Genomic DNA, 17352 nt, shown 5'->3' on the forward strand with positions numbered 1-17352 from the left:
TTTACTTTGTCAAATGTTTCTGCGACCTTTATTACCGTAATATCAAGGTATTCGCACTTCTTTATTTTTTCCCCTATTTTCTTTATAAAATCGAAATTACAGACAAAAACTTGGCAGTTACATATTTGTTGTATGAATTGTATCGTACAACTGTGTGTAATCAATTCTCCGTGATGGTTTTATTTTTCGCAGAGAGAGGGAGAGAGAGAGAGAAGAACGAGAAAAAGAAAAAAATCAATTATGAATTGTTGATTATACATATACTTACGTATTTGGTCGAGCTTTACCGGCCCGATTATCACAGATCAGCAAAAAATATTATTTTCGTCGAGTTTCTATTGAGATAAATCAATTTCGATTCTCTACATTGAATAATAACCAACCCCTTTATTTATTACGTATAAACTTTGTTTTTGTCTTTTTTACGTTGATAAATAAGGCTTGAAGTTTTTGCTTCATAGCTAATATGGGTGCCTATTCAGAAGAAAAAGGAAAACTTTTTCACCAAGATGTGATGGACTTTATCGTTGTTAACGTTATCAGGGGCGGTATAACGAGATCATGATGAGAGATTACGTTTGGAGTTTGATACGAGAAAGTCCGTAAGAAAATGGACGAAGTACAAAAAATATTCATTTTTAAACTTTGTTCATCAATTCTTTTACATTTGTAGTTTTTTATCAATTATTATTATTGAACAAAAGTGATTTAAATGCAAAACTGAAGGTTGTCCAGTTGTTATTGACAATAAATGGTTGAGAAAGTAGGTCAATTTTCTTAAAATTTGAAATATCGTTCTGGTTTCTACAAAAACAAACTTTACCTAATAAAATTATTTTTCCATTTATTATTTACGCGGAAGAAATCAAAATTTGACATCTGTAATCCAGACTCAAAATTCGTGTTGATCGGTGTTATTATTGTTAGTCAAGTTTTTCACCAGAGTGCAGATCACGTGATATCAATTATCTCGTACATCCAATTAGGTTTTTCCGTAATTTAGAGTTACTTACTACACGTCATGAACACGAGGGTGTTTGAAAGAAGAAAAAAGAATTTTTCAATTTCCCAACTGGCATCCCCTACAAAGTTTGTTCAGGTTCAAAGATAGATTTTGGAGAAAGATGAGCGTCCTACGTTAAGTGGAAGACCGTCCTCATCTGATTTTACACTTTTTTTTTAAACGCTTTTTTGAATTTATACAGAAACATGTAGCACTTGAATTATTATTTCTTTCCTTAAATTTATATTCAACTCAAAGATCCGTAGCATATTAAATTACAACTATTTTATGAGATTTAATAAATGGTGAAAAAATCGTCACATGCATTTCTCAAGCATCAACTGGAGACTTATTATTAAAGTTACAAGCGTGAGTCCTATTTACGACGTTAATTGATATTCTGATGGACGTAAGTAGTAGAAAAAACTGTCATTCGCGGTACTTCATAAATTGCAATAAAATTTACCAAAGTGAAAAATCACGATCTTCCACATAACCTAGAACGCTCATTTTTTGACAGAATTTTTCGTTCAACCGAAACAAGCTTTTCATTGGTTGCCACGTTGGAAAATAGCGTATAATTTTTGTCTGAAACACCCTAATGAACGTAAAACTTTTCACTGTGACAAATTGGTCATTGAATTGATGAAAAATGTTGGAAAAAAAAAGAAGAAGAAGTAGAACAGAAGAACAGAGGATGAATGATGAAAATTTGGATAGAACAACGATTCACAGCTGTGTGTTTTTTTTATTTTTCTTATTTCTTGAGGACAAAAATAAGAATAAGAAGAGTATAATAGGAGAGAAAAACCGACCAGCTTGCACGACTCAATTCGCCTCTAGTTTGTCCGTTCGATCGACCCGGTCCAACTATAAGTAAAGTGTCATAGTATGCAGAGTAGTGAAGGCGCCGTTTCTCTCTCCTCTCCTCTCCTCTCCTCTCCTCTCCTCTCCTCTCCTCTCCTCTCTGCACATCACTGGGGGCATTGTTCGTCGATGACGTAGCGAATGCCGCAGCGCAAGGGTGAAGGGGGGAGAGGGGAGGGGCGACGTTTCGTTGTGACGTCACAACTTCGCGACACTGACTGAGTTTGCGCGAATCTTTGATAGATGAGGGAAAAAAAAAATCTTTAAAAAATTGCTATTTGTCATATTCATTAACTTGCAATCTTGACCCGGTATGATTTTTTTAACGAAAAGAAAAAAAAAAAAACGAAAAAACAAAATGGAAGAGAGAAACTTGAGAGAAAAAAAAAAAATGAGGAGTTACAGGTATCGTTTTTTACTTCATATCGCATTTGAATTGTTAGTAATAATCTGGCAAATTCGTTTAGATTTCTAACGTGTTTGGAAAATTGTTGTTCGCAATAATTCACCGGAGAATAAACTCGCTTCTTCAACAGTCGATTCGAATCTATTCCTACATTTGTTGATCTAACGGTGAATCTAAAATTCAACGATACCCATCCGACAGAAAAGAAAAAGTATCTGATTGTGATTGAAAATGTACCCGTAAAGAGAATTACAGTATTCGAAATCAAAAATGATCGCAATTATGCAGAGTGTTAAATTTTCGCTGTTAAAAAAAAGTGAGTTGAAATTAATGCGTATATTTTCGATGAAAATAAATTAACGAAAAAAGACCACTGAATACAAATTAAAAATCTAATAATTTGTTCGTAAATAATTTACACAAACACACCTGCGGAATTAATTAATTGCAATATTTATAGAGTTAATATCATTCGCCTGCCGACAAATAAACTGCATTTGGTAACATATTTTTTATTATCTTTGTATTTTTTATTTGCGTGGTATCCGATATTATTACCGAAACTGAAAGAAAAACACCGTTCCGCGCAATCGTATAATGACGGTTAATTTTGGCGCATCGCGGGTTCGGGTACTGCGAATTATAACTACGTACCTGGGTACCGTCGTTGCCCAGATATATAGTATATTATTAGACCGACAATCAGGATAGGAACGCGGAGGCGACGCGTATACGCGACTTAATCCGGACGTTGCAGAACTCGCAAAAAGATCCGAGCTCTTTGCCGAATGCATACCTGCCGATGCAGTGACGCGACGCATTGCGTAATTCTTACGAAATTACATATTCAACTAAATCGCGCCATTTCGGGCTACGCATTTTTTTTTTTTTCTTTGTGTTTCTCGTCTCGGCTGCAACTTTTGAATCCCATTTTATCCACAGTTTTCTGTTGCCACGAATAATCTTTGCTGTTTTATAAATTTCATTTTATCGACTAGGTATGTAATTTTTGTAAGTCAAAGCTCTTTGTTCGACGAATTTAAAAAAATCATGTCTATTATTTGAATTCACCATTTTCAATTTTGATTATGAGACTTCAAATTCGTGATAAGTAACCCAAAAAACCCCTGTGCTCAGTTTTTTGTACAGATTTATTCAATTTTTCAAACTTTTACCCTCTATATTGGATCCGCCATCTTGAATTTTCAAAATCTGATACGATATTTGTACTCAAATTTGAACTTTGTCCGTACCGTTTATGATAATGAGACTTCAAATTCGTGATAAGTAACCCAAAAAACCCCTGTGCTCAGTTTTTTGTACAAATTTATTCAATTTTTCAAACTTTTACCCTCTTTATTAGATCCGCCATCTTGAATTTTCAAAATCTGATACGATATTTGTACTCAAATTTGAACTTTGTCCGTACCGTTTATGATAATGAGACTTCAAATTCGTGATAAGTAACCCAAAAAACCCCTGTGTCCAGATTTTTGTCCAAATTTAATCAATTTTTCAATCTTTCGCCCTCTACATTGGATCCGTCATCTTGAATTTTCAAAATCTGGTACGATATTTGTAATCAAATTTGAACTTTGTCCGTACCGTTTATGATAATGAGACTTCAAATTCGTGATAAGTAACCCAAAAAACCCCTGTGCTCAGTTTTTTGTACAAATTTATTCAATTTTTCAAACTTTTACCCTCTTTATTAGATCCGCCATCTTGAATTTTCAAAATCTGGTACGATATTTGTACTCAAATTTGAACTTTGTCCGTACCGTTTATGATAATGAGACTTCAAATTCGTGATAAGTAACCCAAAAAACCCCTGTGTCCAGATTTTTGTCCAAATTTAATCAATTTTTCAATCTTTCGCCCTCTACATTGGATCCGTCATCTTGAATTTTCAAAATCTGGTACGATATTTGTAATCAAATTTGAACTTTGTCCGTACCATTTATGATAATGAGACTTCAAATTCGTGATAAGTAACCCAAAAAACCCCTGTGTCCAGATTTTTGTCCAAATTTAATCAATTTTTCAATCTTTCGCCCTCTACATTGGATCCGCCATCTTGATTTTTTCAAATCCGGTACGAGATTTGTACTCGCCAACCCCAAAATCCCATTCGTAAAGTATCTCGTCTAAATTCAATGAAATTTGAATTTAGCCTCCCTTACTGTATCCGCCATCTTGAATCTTCTAGCTCCGATATCAGATTTCGCAATCATCGATCCAAAAAAACCCTAGGCGAACCATATCGTCGTAAAACTTGACCCAAAGGGTTAACCTTCTCGACGCAGGTCGACCAACGCTCCGGCAAAAAAATGAAAAAAATTTAGGCTCTGACCATCTTTCTTGTAGTAGAGTATTTCGAAGTGTTTCTCGACGCCGGCAGCCAGGGCGTCTCGGAGGGCGGCGACCGCGTGCGGTGACGTCATAGGTCCGTGGAGAAACTCGCATACCGCCAGCCTCTGCATCACCTCCGCACGGGAGAATCCCGTCAGGCGGCAAAAACCGTCCGAACAGTATATTATGTGGCATAATCCTTGGTGAGCGTTCGCCACGAGGAAACTGCGATCTGCAATCATCGGGAAATCCTCGTCATTTTTTTGATATATAACTTACTTTTTTCAATGCACTTTTACCTTCAAAGTTTTTCGAGTTTTTCATACCGAGATTCTTTGCAAAATTTATAGATAAATAACTAATAGGTTGTATCGGAATTAATTGTATTATTAGCGCGTGTTGTAAGGAAACAAAATAAGTAAATAAAGATAATGAAGGAATAAAAAAGTATCGCAAAAATGCGATACGTACGAGAAGAAAAAAACGTATTCGCCTTTGTGTAATCAAAGAATACCTGTAAAGGACCCCGCAGAATCCTTATGGGAATTGGCTGAAATTTTATTATGTTGTAATACATAACCTCTCGATCAAAAGTTTCCACGGGCACAAGTGTTGAAAATCAGTATTTTCCGAGATTCCGAGATTTTGATATCTCTGGATTGCGCCATTTTTACGAATTGCAGAGCTTCAAGGGAACTTGAAATCTAACGAAATACTCAACTAACTCCATGATCGATTCCCAAAGATAGCAAGGAAGTTGTGATTAATTCCATCAATGCATTGATTCCATCCGCGAACGTGCTGGTTTATTGGAAGGAGGTGCAACGTCAGATTTTTATTTTTGTCAACTTAAATTTTAACGAAAGTTGGAGATAATATTGATAATATAACGTTAGGAATTTATAAATATTTAATAAGTCCGTTTTTCTCATTACATGTAATTTTTCGTTTGTCAAAAATGTGTTCTTTTATTCATTTTCTAAAAAAATTTGTGCCGTGGATGATTTTGTTTGTTCGTATCTTTGTCTTAGAAACTATGTTCAAAAAGAATCATTTTCAAGCAAAGAAATATTTTTATTTTTTTTCATCCGATATCGTCTATAGTGGTCAAATTTTCAAGTTTTTCGAATTTTGAGATGAAATATTGTTCATTAAAGATCAGCAATAAATTTGAAATTGTAACCAGTAAATCCTTATTGCCAGACACACAGAAAAACAAAATTTTCTATTTAAAACTTTTTATTTGTTTTCCAGGTGTAAATATTGCATTAGGAAAATGGGGTCTCCGACGACCCCACACGCGTATTGGCGCAATGAAAGCTGACGTATCTAATGAAGGGTTGATATCCAAGCCGCATTTTTGCTGTTCGATCACTTCCGGAAAAGTTCTAAACACCAGAGAGGTAATTGAAAGTGGAAAAAAAAAAAATCATTCGTTTTTTGTTTTTGTCATTTTTTCATGTTATGTTCACCTCTACATTAAGATTCGCCGTTCAACTGAAGAAATCAAAAACTGTGAATAATTTCGAAAACTGTTCTCTTATACATTATATTATATACGAGTTGGCGAATTGTCTGATGATTATTTAACAAAAAAAAAACGAATTGCAGCGTGCATAGAAACTGGAGCTCGGTAAAAAAAATTCTAAACGGTGACACATGCGGTTTGAATTTTTCAAACAGTCTAACCGAAATACCTGGAAAACCATAAAATTTGGAAAGCTGTTCTTGGTTTCATTTTCTAGATGATCATGAGTTTTTTAAAAAATGTCTTGACTACTGCGTAACACAACTTCTATCAGCTCAGAACAAGGCTGAGATAAAAATTTGCAAGGTAAATAAGGATCTTAATTCATTTGTTAAGTGCACTCAACTTTAAACTTCTTTCTACCGAATATATAAGATGAACATTCAAGTGTAAAGTAGTCTAAGCCTTTCTTACAAAAAATTTCATCATCTACAATATGAAATCAAAAACATCTTCTACAGTTTTCGAGATATTCCGGTCAGAGTGTTTGAAAAATTAAAACCGGACGATGCACCTTTTAGAATTTCACTACCGAGTTCCGGTTTCGTTCGAGACTTTTTACAGGGCACGTGAGAAATAAAAAAAAAAAAGTGAAAAATGAAAAAAAAAAACAAACAACCATCGCCCATCTAGTTATACGTCGTATGCTACACACGCGCTGCGATCTAGAAATAGAAGAAGAAAAAAAGAAAAGTACAAATTCCTTACTAAACAGGGTCGTTTAGGTTAGGGTCAGGGGGAAAGGGAGAGGAAGGTAGGGTGCCGGCCTTGTCGCAGTTGTCATCTGTCGTGTGCGCGGGACGACAGTCCCTCTGCTGCTAATTTTATCGAGGCTATATATAAACAAGCGCGAACCCGACCAACCAGCCGGCTTTCTGGCCCGTGACCTCCTTATTATCCCCAACGTTGCCCCAGCCCCGAACCCCCACCCCTCCACCCCCGGCAATTAATTTTCCATGTCGCGATCCGCGGCCCCGCTGGGGAGTTTGATTTTTCTCACGCAGTGTATCAATATCAGGCGTATGTCACGTCCGTACTTGTGTTCGTTGTGTGAACGCGTACGTGTGTGTGCACCGCATGTGTGTATGTTGGTAACACAGGTCTCTACGCTATAATTGTCACTCGTGTATACGTAGTTCGTGGAATCCAATGCTCGTCGTCGTTATTGTTATTATTGTTATTGTTAATGGTTAAGGAATTTATCTTAAAAACAATTTCCCTTCCGCGTGGTTTTTCCCGTTTCTTTGTTTCTTTCTTCGTTTCTTCGTTCACGATGATCGGATGTTTTTTTACTTAACACGTTCGAGAATAAGGAATTTCTTTTCGAAATATGTTGGAAGAAAAGAAAATAAAAAACAACAACAACAGCACCTCCAAGTATTAAAACTCAACGATTGATTCACCTACGCGGAAGAATCTCGTCTCAAGTTTGACCGATGTTGCCGTCAAGTGCGCATAATTTGAAGAAAAGGAGAAAAAAAAATAGGCAGATGAAGTAAACGACCAAGACTGAAATTATGAATCAAATATCGTATAGGTATATACCTATATAATGTGGAAACAAGAAATAAACAATTAAATCAAAGGATTAGAATAAAGTACAAGCGATACATGATAATTTTTTAAAACGGGACATAGTCGGTATTTATTTGCATATGTGTGCATGTACGTATGTACAATACGGTGAAGAAGGAGGATTTTCGGCATAAGTCACGTAGTTGAGCATTTTTGGAAAATCACGTGTACATTTATACATATTAGGGTGGTCCTTGAAAAGGTCATTTTTTAATTTCGACTGTCCACCCCTTCAAATTGTCTCCAAATAAATGAAAAATAATTTCCTTACTTTTTCAGATTTTTACCTCAACTCTTGCAATAAAATATATACCGATTGTGAGAATGTGTTCGAAACACGTGTATTTTTAATGGGGTAGTCCATCCTGTTGGCGGGAGGGGTTAGGGTTGAGACAAGAATCTGAAAAAATTAGGAAATTACTTTTTAATTGTCTTAAACCGATTTGGGGAGGGGGGATTGAGCGGTCGGAATTCAAAAATAACCTTTTTAAGAACCACCCTGATACTTATATGTACATCTAAGGCCGCAGGGATTCTGAGACGGTTAATTTTTTCGACGAGTCGGTTACGTTGGCAATGCAGAATCAGCCTGCAGCTTATTTTTCCTGAAAATTAGCTGTCGCTTGTTCGTATTTTTGGCTTAGATTCGACGGTTATAGGTTATGTTATGTTTACAAAGATTGCGCCTGTTTCAAGATCGGCCGGCGGTGGCGCTGCGGACTGACTTTTCATTGCCAACGTAACGGACTCATTGATAAAATTAGCCCTCACAGAATCACTATGGCCAAGTATACTTACAGTAATATTCATTAATGCCCAGTAATCGTTCCAGTGTTATTACAGTTCAGTGTTCTCTCACATTGACTGATTGAATCAAACTCGCATTTCGTTTCGAACCGAAAAAAAAGTTAGCCGGAAGCAAAAGGCATTAATGAATATGCTTTACGTAGCCCAAGTTTTTACTTCGTTCATCCTTTTCTTGCCCTAACGTTAATTCGGCGCATCTTCGGTAGGATAACAGATGTGATCTTGTATGTGTATACGTACAATAGGTATACATGTATACGTCTGAGGTATCGTAGATAAAACCTTGCCGGAATTATTCCGATAATCCAATTTGTACCAACTTTGTGCACCTGCTCTGCCAGATGTACAACACAATAAATAAAAAGGACGAAAAATGTGGAACTTTCTTTTCGGTGACGTTCTTTTTTTTCTCTTCCTTTTTCTGCCATATTCGCATTAATTTAATTCAAATAACTATGATCGATATTGCGAGTAATGTTTTTTTCCTCTGCCTTTAATATTCATTTTATCATTCAATTATTTCTTTTTTTCTCTCGGTACGATCAAATTCATGCCGCGAATGGCTTCTGCCTTTTCTCTTTTTTTTTACCCAATCTCTCTCTCTCTCTCTCCCACTCTATTTAGCCATCTGGCTGAATTCAGCCTTGGCTTAATAAACTTTCTTTATCAATCAATCAATCTCTATTTATTTATCTATCCGATCATCTCTCTTTGCACTTTACAACACACGTGCATTTTGCGTTTGCAATTTAATCCGAAGTGTTTCTTTTTTTTTTTCACCCAAAGCGCGCGTGATCCGCGATTGCGTGCAGAGCGAGTTGAAGGAAAAAAGGGGGAGGAATTAATACAACCGTTATGGAATATAATAATGATTAAATAAAAGTAAAGTATTTTTGAAAATTAATGAAATTAATGATTATTTGCTGTACGTATATAATCATATATTTTAGAATGGTTCTCAAAAAAGTCATTTTTAAATTTCGACCGGCGCGCCCTCCGAATCAAAATGGTGGATCTAATATGGCAATATCATGTGACTTTTGGGGTTTTGGGCGAGTATATTGGATCCACCATTTTAAATTTTCAAATTTAGAGATCAGATTCCTAATCAGCGACCCAAGAAACCTCTCTATACCAAATTTCATCTAAATCCGTTCGGTAAATTTGATGTGGAAATCGGCCCGCTTTGGTGGACGGGTTAGAGATGAGATGAAAATCTAAAAACATTCGAGAAATAATTTTTTAATTATTTAGAACCGATTTGAGGACCGTGCCGGTCGAAATTCAAAAATTACTTTTTTAAGGTCCACCTTAATATACCGGGACGATCTCTTGAAACTTGAAGATCAACCGCGCATGCGCGAGTTTTATCGGCTCTTCGTTGCAGGCTGGCCATCCCGATTTTCAGCTGTCAAACTCTGTTTCTGGCGGCGAAGTAGTTGATACGAATTTTCGAGGTTAGAATCTCAAATAATCGAGGCAGCGTCTCGGAAAGGTTTGGAAAGCATTTGTTGTTGGGTCGGAAAGTTGATTCTTCAAAGAACGGTCGGAATTTAACGCTTATGCTCTTTGAAAATTAAAACGTACACATTTTGCGTATACGTTGGCTCGCCCGCATCGCAGACAAGAATATCGCTGCGGGAAGATTTCGCCGACCAATGAGATTGAATTATTTGGCGCATGCGCGGTTGATTTTCAAGTTTCAAGAGATTCTCCCGGTATAATATACAATAAGTAGGTAGGTATACATATACATGCGTGCCAATATTACGATCTCAAAAATTTACAAGCAAGTCCGCTGCATACGTTATAAATACCTACATACCTCAAATTACATGTATAAGAAGTTGTATATTCGTTTACAGCGATGCAGCGGTTCTGCAGCGGTTTTGCGGGTTGCTCGATAATGCGCATACACAGGTATATACCATACACCTTTACATATGAATACACTTTTACATACATACATATATACATATATATATATATAATCTGAAGTCTAACACGTTCCGTTGCACCGTATCTGTGTACACGGTATATACGTACGTGTATACTGCACAACGGGTTACAATAATGTCGAAGATTTAGGACGTGCATAATGCAACTCATCTATGTAAGTATGTATCATCTATATATACATATATAGGCATACGTTGTACATGTAGCTACATTGTACATACAGCTCACGGTATAAATAGATAAGACACATACGTATGCGAGCATTATTATCGATACGAGGAGCCGCATTATGTGTATAATACAGCATACGAGAGACGCGTCGCGGATTAGAAGCCTGCAATCTTTGACGCGTGCAGATCGTTATGACAGCGAATTACGGCTGTACGTGTATACATGTGTGTAATATCTTTCATACATAAGTCATGTATTATACACGTACGTACATTACACCCGCGTTTGAAAAATTCTGCAGTGCTACTCGAGGGGATGCTCACTTAGGAAATCATTGAACCATTTTACAAAAAATCAGATTGGCAATCGCTAGGAATCGCGAGTCGCACGATTCCTCATTTTCTCATGATTTTTCCAAATATACAGGAAATCGCTAATCCCCTCTCCATGCAAACAAGCCTTCGTTCAACGTTTATGCATAAATATATATATATATATATATTGTACGAGCAAGCCTTTGTCCAACGTTTATCGTGAATTTTTTATAAATACGAATAAGATAATATTTTATATTTATGAATTTCTCATTTCCAATCTAGAAATCGGTGATTCTTGAAATTTAGGAATCATTCGTAATGTTGGAAGTCAGGAAAAATCACAAGAAATCGCGAGTAATCTCATCGATTCAGGCGTTACGAAAATCGCAATCGAAATCACAAGAAATCGATTCCTTTCGAAAATCGATGAACCACGGAATAAGCGAGTCAGCAGCACTTCGGTGCTACTGCGAATGATCGTTCGTTTTTTACACATAAGGGGGCCATCCATAAATGACGTCACACGAATTTTAGAACTCTTAAACCCCTCCCCCCATCCTTGTCACAGGTCGTCACATTTTTAGAACCCCCTCCCCCCCTGATGTGACGTCACAAATTTTTCAAACTTACGCATGTATTTAAAAATAATCAAAAGAAAACAGTTATTTTCATTTTTTTTCTCATTTTTGTCGAATAATCCTTGTATATCAATTTCGTGTTTTAGTATTTTAAATTTTAACATGTGACGTCACAAAGATTTTGACCCCCCCTGACCCTTGTCATGTTATACGTCGACAATTACATTTCAGGGTATGTAACGTGTAATAATGTACAAGTTTCGCCTTGAATTTTACGACGTTGTAATATAATATGGGGCAGTCTACGTCGATTCGAAATGAGGCTGAAGTTAGTAACGTTGACGTAACGAGACATCGGGTGAAAAAATTATAAATGCGTAATTTTAGAATAACTTTGAAGGAGTTAGTTTTTCAATATAAGAGTACGTTTTTTTGTTATCATGGTTTACTAAGTTTCGTACATTCTTAAAGGTGCGATGCAACAATTCTTCCTAAACACGCATCGTGGCGGTAACGTTCCCAACCTTCACCGTCTTAGATTTACTCACCGGATTATTTTGGTATTTTACCTACTGTAAGAAATTTTTGTGAATTATTATAGATTTTTTCAGCCTCCGTTTCAGATTTACTAAATTTGATGTTTAGTTCGCAAAAATGTATACCAAAAATATTATTCTTTTTTATCTTACCTATCCGAATAAATTATTGACATTTAAAAAATTAATACTTAACTTAAAAAAAAATACCATTTTCAAAACTTTCATATTTTTATACGAAATACTTTGCCCAAGAAGGCTTAAGCCTTTGTTCAGAAAGTGTAATCGCTAATATTAAGAAAATTGAAAGAAATGTTGACTTCAATGTTACATTAACAGTAGGAAAGTGTCAAAATACCTCAAAAACTCTGACTACAGTTAGGAAAGTGCAAAAGAAATATGAAAATATGATATGGCTGAATCCCTTACTTATTTGTTTTAAATATTTGGTGGACTTTGTCTTCTCCAGATACGGGTTATCTTTTTACGGATACCTTACGGTCTGTCATTGGTATGATGCATTGCAGTTTTTGTGTCTGTGGGACAGAATCAGCGTTATCGAATCGTTTTTTGAATTACATCACTGCCTATCTTTGTTATTCGCACTCGTGTCGCAACAAGGACCGTAGATAGACGAGTGAATAGAACAAGGTTTTCGCATGAGGAATTTTCCCTAGGAACAAAAATGGCGATCTCAAGCGGTGCCCGAGGGCTTTTTTTTTTCTTCTTTTATTATCTTCATACTATAGTACAAAATCTACACAACATACACAAATTGCAACAAAAACGGCGACCATGAGAAGGTCTTCGAGAAGAAAAGTAAATTTCTAGACCGAGGAATCCAATTGGTACGGTGATGTTGAATAATGCCTAAAGCTTCCGGCTAACTTGTTCTCGGCCCGAGACAAAAATGCGAGTTCGATTCTAGAAGCTACTTGGTCAGTCATTGTCACATAAATCGTATAGAATCGAAGTCTCATTTTGTTTCGGACCGAAAATAAGTTGGCCGGAAGGTTGAGGGATTAACGAATGTTACCGTACAATTTTTCCGACGTTACGATCGTTGTCTAAGTTTTGTGAAATGGGCGATTTTCATAACCGAGGAAGCAAGCCCACCATCACATACATCATCAGATCGTTGTTAGTATTGACGCATTTTGACGTGTGCATTTTTAACGCGTTACAAAACTTTTATGCGTTTGGTTAGAATGATTAAAATTCTATACGATAAGCCATAGATTTTTAGGGTAGCCAAAATTTATCAAAGAATTCGTTTAAAAAAACATTGAAATTTTTCATCCGTTGTTATAACTCTGTAGCTTCTAAACAAAGGCTCTCAAACACTTTAGAACAAGTTTTAAAAGTTTTGGCTTGAGGTATAGAATTTCATGTAAAATTATAAACATTCAAAAAAAATTTTTTTTTACATAACGACATTTTTTACTTATTTTGTTCATACATACCTATGCCATAAATGCGAAAAAATTACAAGAATTTATTCACATGGTAAAATATTGATAGAAATAATTTTTTGATATACATTTTTCCCACAAACCTCTTATTTTTGAAATAGGATCGTTTAAAAAATTTCAATAACAATAAATCTAAATCCGGGAGCCCTGGAACGGGAAAGCTGAAAAAAAATTTATAATAATTTATACAAATGTTCTAAAGTGGATGAAATACCACAATAGAACAATGGGTTGAGCCAAGATGGCGAGGGTAATATAAGCCGTATAAACACTTGTAGAGATTGGAGAAAATTGAAGTGGCAAAAAATCGAGTGACAGAGAGAGAGAGAGAGAGAGATACGGACGTCACAGTCGTCGCGATATGGTCGCGCGATTAATCGCGATTACATCAGCTCTATACATAACGCCGGTCACATGCGGCGATCTGTATAATAGGCATTTATATACGGGGCATTCCGTGACATCTCGATCAAAATTCTACGTCGATGTCTCAGACTGGGTTTATAAGTTTTTTGCATCATAGTACACGACGAAAAACGCAATCACAACTTTTTTCTCAGAATTTTTCAACCCAGCGTATGTGAAATGTGATTTAAGAACTGGAATAAAAAAAAAACCACTTTCTGACATGTGAAAAAATTCAGGAAAATCTTACGGAATGTAATAAGACATTAAAAGATAGAGATTTCATAACTTCAAATGGTGAATAAAAAAAAAATTGAAAAAAAAAAACACTCTTGTGTTCATTCTTGTGTCGAAAATGCAATCGAATGATAATAATTCTTTATGTTTTTCATTTTTCTTACACTTATCTTTTGAACTTATGAAATCTCCATCTTCTAATAGGTGTCAAAAATTTTTGTTATTTTTCATAAGTTTTTTCTGAATTTTTTTTATACTTTAGAAAGTGGCGATTTTTGTTTCAATTTTTTTAATCATACTTCAGAGACGCTGGGTCGAAAAATTCTGAAAAAAATTGTGATTACGTTTTTCCTCATGTATCGAGGAATTTCGATGTTTGAAAAGTGTTTCCGACGATCTTTTCATTATTAATTCAATCTCATAAAATAGTTATAATTCGATATGAACTTTTAATTTAGGAAAAAAAGATTAGCGGTTGATATATTGTTGTGTTATGGATCGTGATCTTTGGGTTGAATGTAAATGTCAGGAAGGAAATAATAACTGAAGCGCTACAACGTGTTTCTTTACAAATTCAAAAAATGTGAAAAAAAAGGTGAAAAATGAAACGAGCGCCATCTTCCACGTAACGTAGAACGCTCATTTTCTTACAGAATCTTTCTTTCGATGGAAACAAAGTTTTTAAGGGGTTCTACTTTGGAAGGTCGAAAATTATTTTATTGCAAAACAATCTAATATATGGGACTTGCCGCGTCAAATCGTGGATATTCAATTCTGAAAAAAAATTCATAGCTTGGAAACCACATCCCGGCCCGTGACGATGTTCACACAAGTTTTTGAACAATAAGAAAGGAATATCCTCCAAAATTTTTGTCGAAAAAAATTATGCCGCTTTTGAGAAATCTCAAAAACTAATATTCTTTGAGCTGTTACGGACTTTCCGCGGCCTCGATAACTTTTTGCATATTTTAGCGTTGAAGTTCACTAAGAAACTAAAACTTCTTCACAAGCAACTTTTTTTTTTTATACAATCAATAGTTTTCGAGTAATACTTAATTACACGTCGGTCGTTTCCGATTTCCGCATATATCATACAGAACGCTAAAGTCTAAGCGTCGTCGAATATAAATCTTGAAAAAAATCACAAACACTCTCACGATGTTTAAACAAATTTTAAGAGGGTCGTGCTTTTGGTCAGGTCGATCTGACGTGGAAATCCCCATACATAACACGAATCAACACAAAATTTTACCTAGACTTCAAAGTATTAGATTTCGATTCTTTAGTTCGTAATTAGACGAAAAAAAAAATATATAGCATGAAAAAGTTTGCTTTTGTACTTAGGAGATCGATTGAACGATATTTTTCAAAATCTGTGGTTTTAATTATCAATTGAAGATGAAACCATTTAAATAAACATTTTTATTATTTTTATTAAGTTTTACTATCAAAATAAGTTACAAAAAAGTAGAAGATAATTTAAAAGTGCACGCTTTTACTTTTTCCCTTATGTTCGTAAGTACTTTCTCTCAATAAACCCCAAATATAGTCTCCGATCATGTTTTCATTGTATTGGCCTTGACAACGTTGTTCGAAGCTCAAAATGTCCCGATGAAAACGTTCTCCTTGCTCTTCTGAATACGCTCCCATGTTGGTTTTAAATTTATCTAAATGAGCATGCAGCATATGTACTTTTAATGAGAACATTTTCAGTTATTCTGGATTTCTACAAAACACCTGATCGTTGTTTATCACTCGAGTGCCATCTAGAAGTACTGTTTGAACGTTAAAACCCAACTCCGATCGCGCGGTATTTTTTGATGTATTTAAAATAATTAATATTTAAAAAAATAATCAAAAATGAGTATTTTTACTATAACTATTACAAAAGCAAACTTTGTACAAAAAAAAGGTATTTTCTTTTCGTTTTTGTTCATAATTAACCAGAAAATCATAAAATAAACTTTAGGACGAAGAACAAAAATTTTTTTGTAGAGCCGTGTAATCAATTTCCTTCTACCGTTTGATTGATCGGTCAATTCTTTTTATGCTTCTGTAAAAGTTGTATACACCTGTCCCATACCTCTTTATAAGATATTGAACGTTATTCTACACAACCAGACGAAATTATAGCACGATATCGAAGCCTGATAAATTTTCTCCCCCCATTCGATTCAAAAGCTTTTTTTTTCGCTTTGATTGAGTTTTCTTCTTAAATCGTTCCTATCCTTTTGTGTCGTTCCACTCTTTCACACAATTGCGTATTCATCACCTCAACCGTAAAAACAACCACCTTGTTTTTGTCAATTTTGTATCATTTTCATTTTTTTGGTTTTTTTTTTTTTCAAGAAAATCTCTCAAACAGCGTACATTCGCTAAGACGATGGACGAGGATTAAAAAATTTGTTGAAAAATGCTTACGCGTGATATACAACAATTGATAGTATATAACATGTATAATATATGTATATATTTACCATGGGTGTCGAATTTCCTGATGATAGTTTCGATGATCGTTGTCCTAGGGGCGACGTGTCCTCGACGAACCGGCATCTCAGATGATATAATATTTATCGGCTACGTTCCAAACAAAATTTGCCAAAAATTTTTTTCGATTTTCCGAAGAGGAGAGAATCGTGGGAAAACGAAATATCTCCTTCGCCCGCGCACCTTATTTCTTTTATCTCGTAATTTTCTCTTTTTTTTTTTTTCTCCTCCCTTTGCACGTAAAACTTTTATTACACTGCACACCGCGCACTTTTTTTTTTTTTCACTCTCTATCAATTTATTTTATTTTTTTCACTTTACTTTTCCCGTTTCAAAATTTATTACACAGACTGCACTTCGGGTGCAACGTTTATCAATCGAAACATTTATATAGACTGTGTAATATTATGCAATTGTTGTTGTTATTATTATTAATATTATTATTATTATTATTATTATTAATTATTACTAATGTGTACAAATTTAATTCAACGGTAGAAAAGCACAGCACGAGTTGAGCGTATGTAATATGTATATATATTTATATATATATATATATATAATATATATATATATGTATATGTATATATCTATATATACGTATATGTATACATATAGATATATACATACATATACATATGTATATATGTAT

The 17352-nt window shown here is 34.9% G+C and overlaps 1 protein-coding gene across 2 annotated transcripts in view; it reads right to left on the reverse strand.

Annotated features, from left to right (window-relative positions):
- The window catches only part of LOC124304040 (potassium voltage-gated channel subfamily H member 2-like), an 83596-nt gene extending 66442 nt beyond the window's left edge, over nucleotides 1–17154 (reverse strand). For both annotated transcript variants that reach the window (XM_046761980.1, XM_046761979.1), the window contains exons 1-2: nucleotides 16691–17154; nucleotides 4630–4860 (exon numbers count right to left, since the gene is read on the reverse strand). In XM_046761980.1, the coding sequence (XP_046617936.1) occupies nucleotides 4630–4860; nucleotides 16691–16766 (307 nt within the window). In that variant the 5' untranslated portion in view covers nucleotides 16767–17154. The remainder of the gene's footprint in view (nucleotides 1–4629; nucleotides 4861–16690) is intronic.
- Between the last annotated feature and the right edge of the window lie 198 nt (nucleotides 17155–17352).

This window comes from Neodiprion virginianus, chromosome 4 (assembly GCF_021901495.1).
Source record: "Neodiprion virginianus isolate iyNeoVirg1 chromosome 4, iyNeoVirg1.1, whole genome shotgun sequence".
NCBI classification, from domain to species: Eukaryota; Metazoa; Arthropoda; class Insecta; order Hymenoptera; family Diprionidae; genus Neodiprion; species Neodiprion virginianus.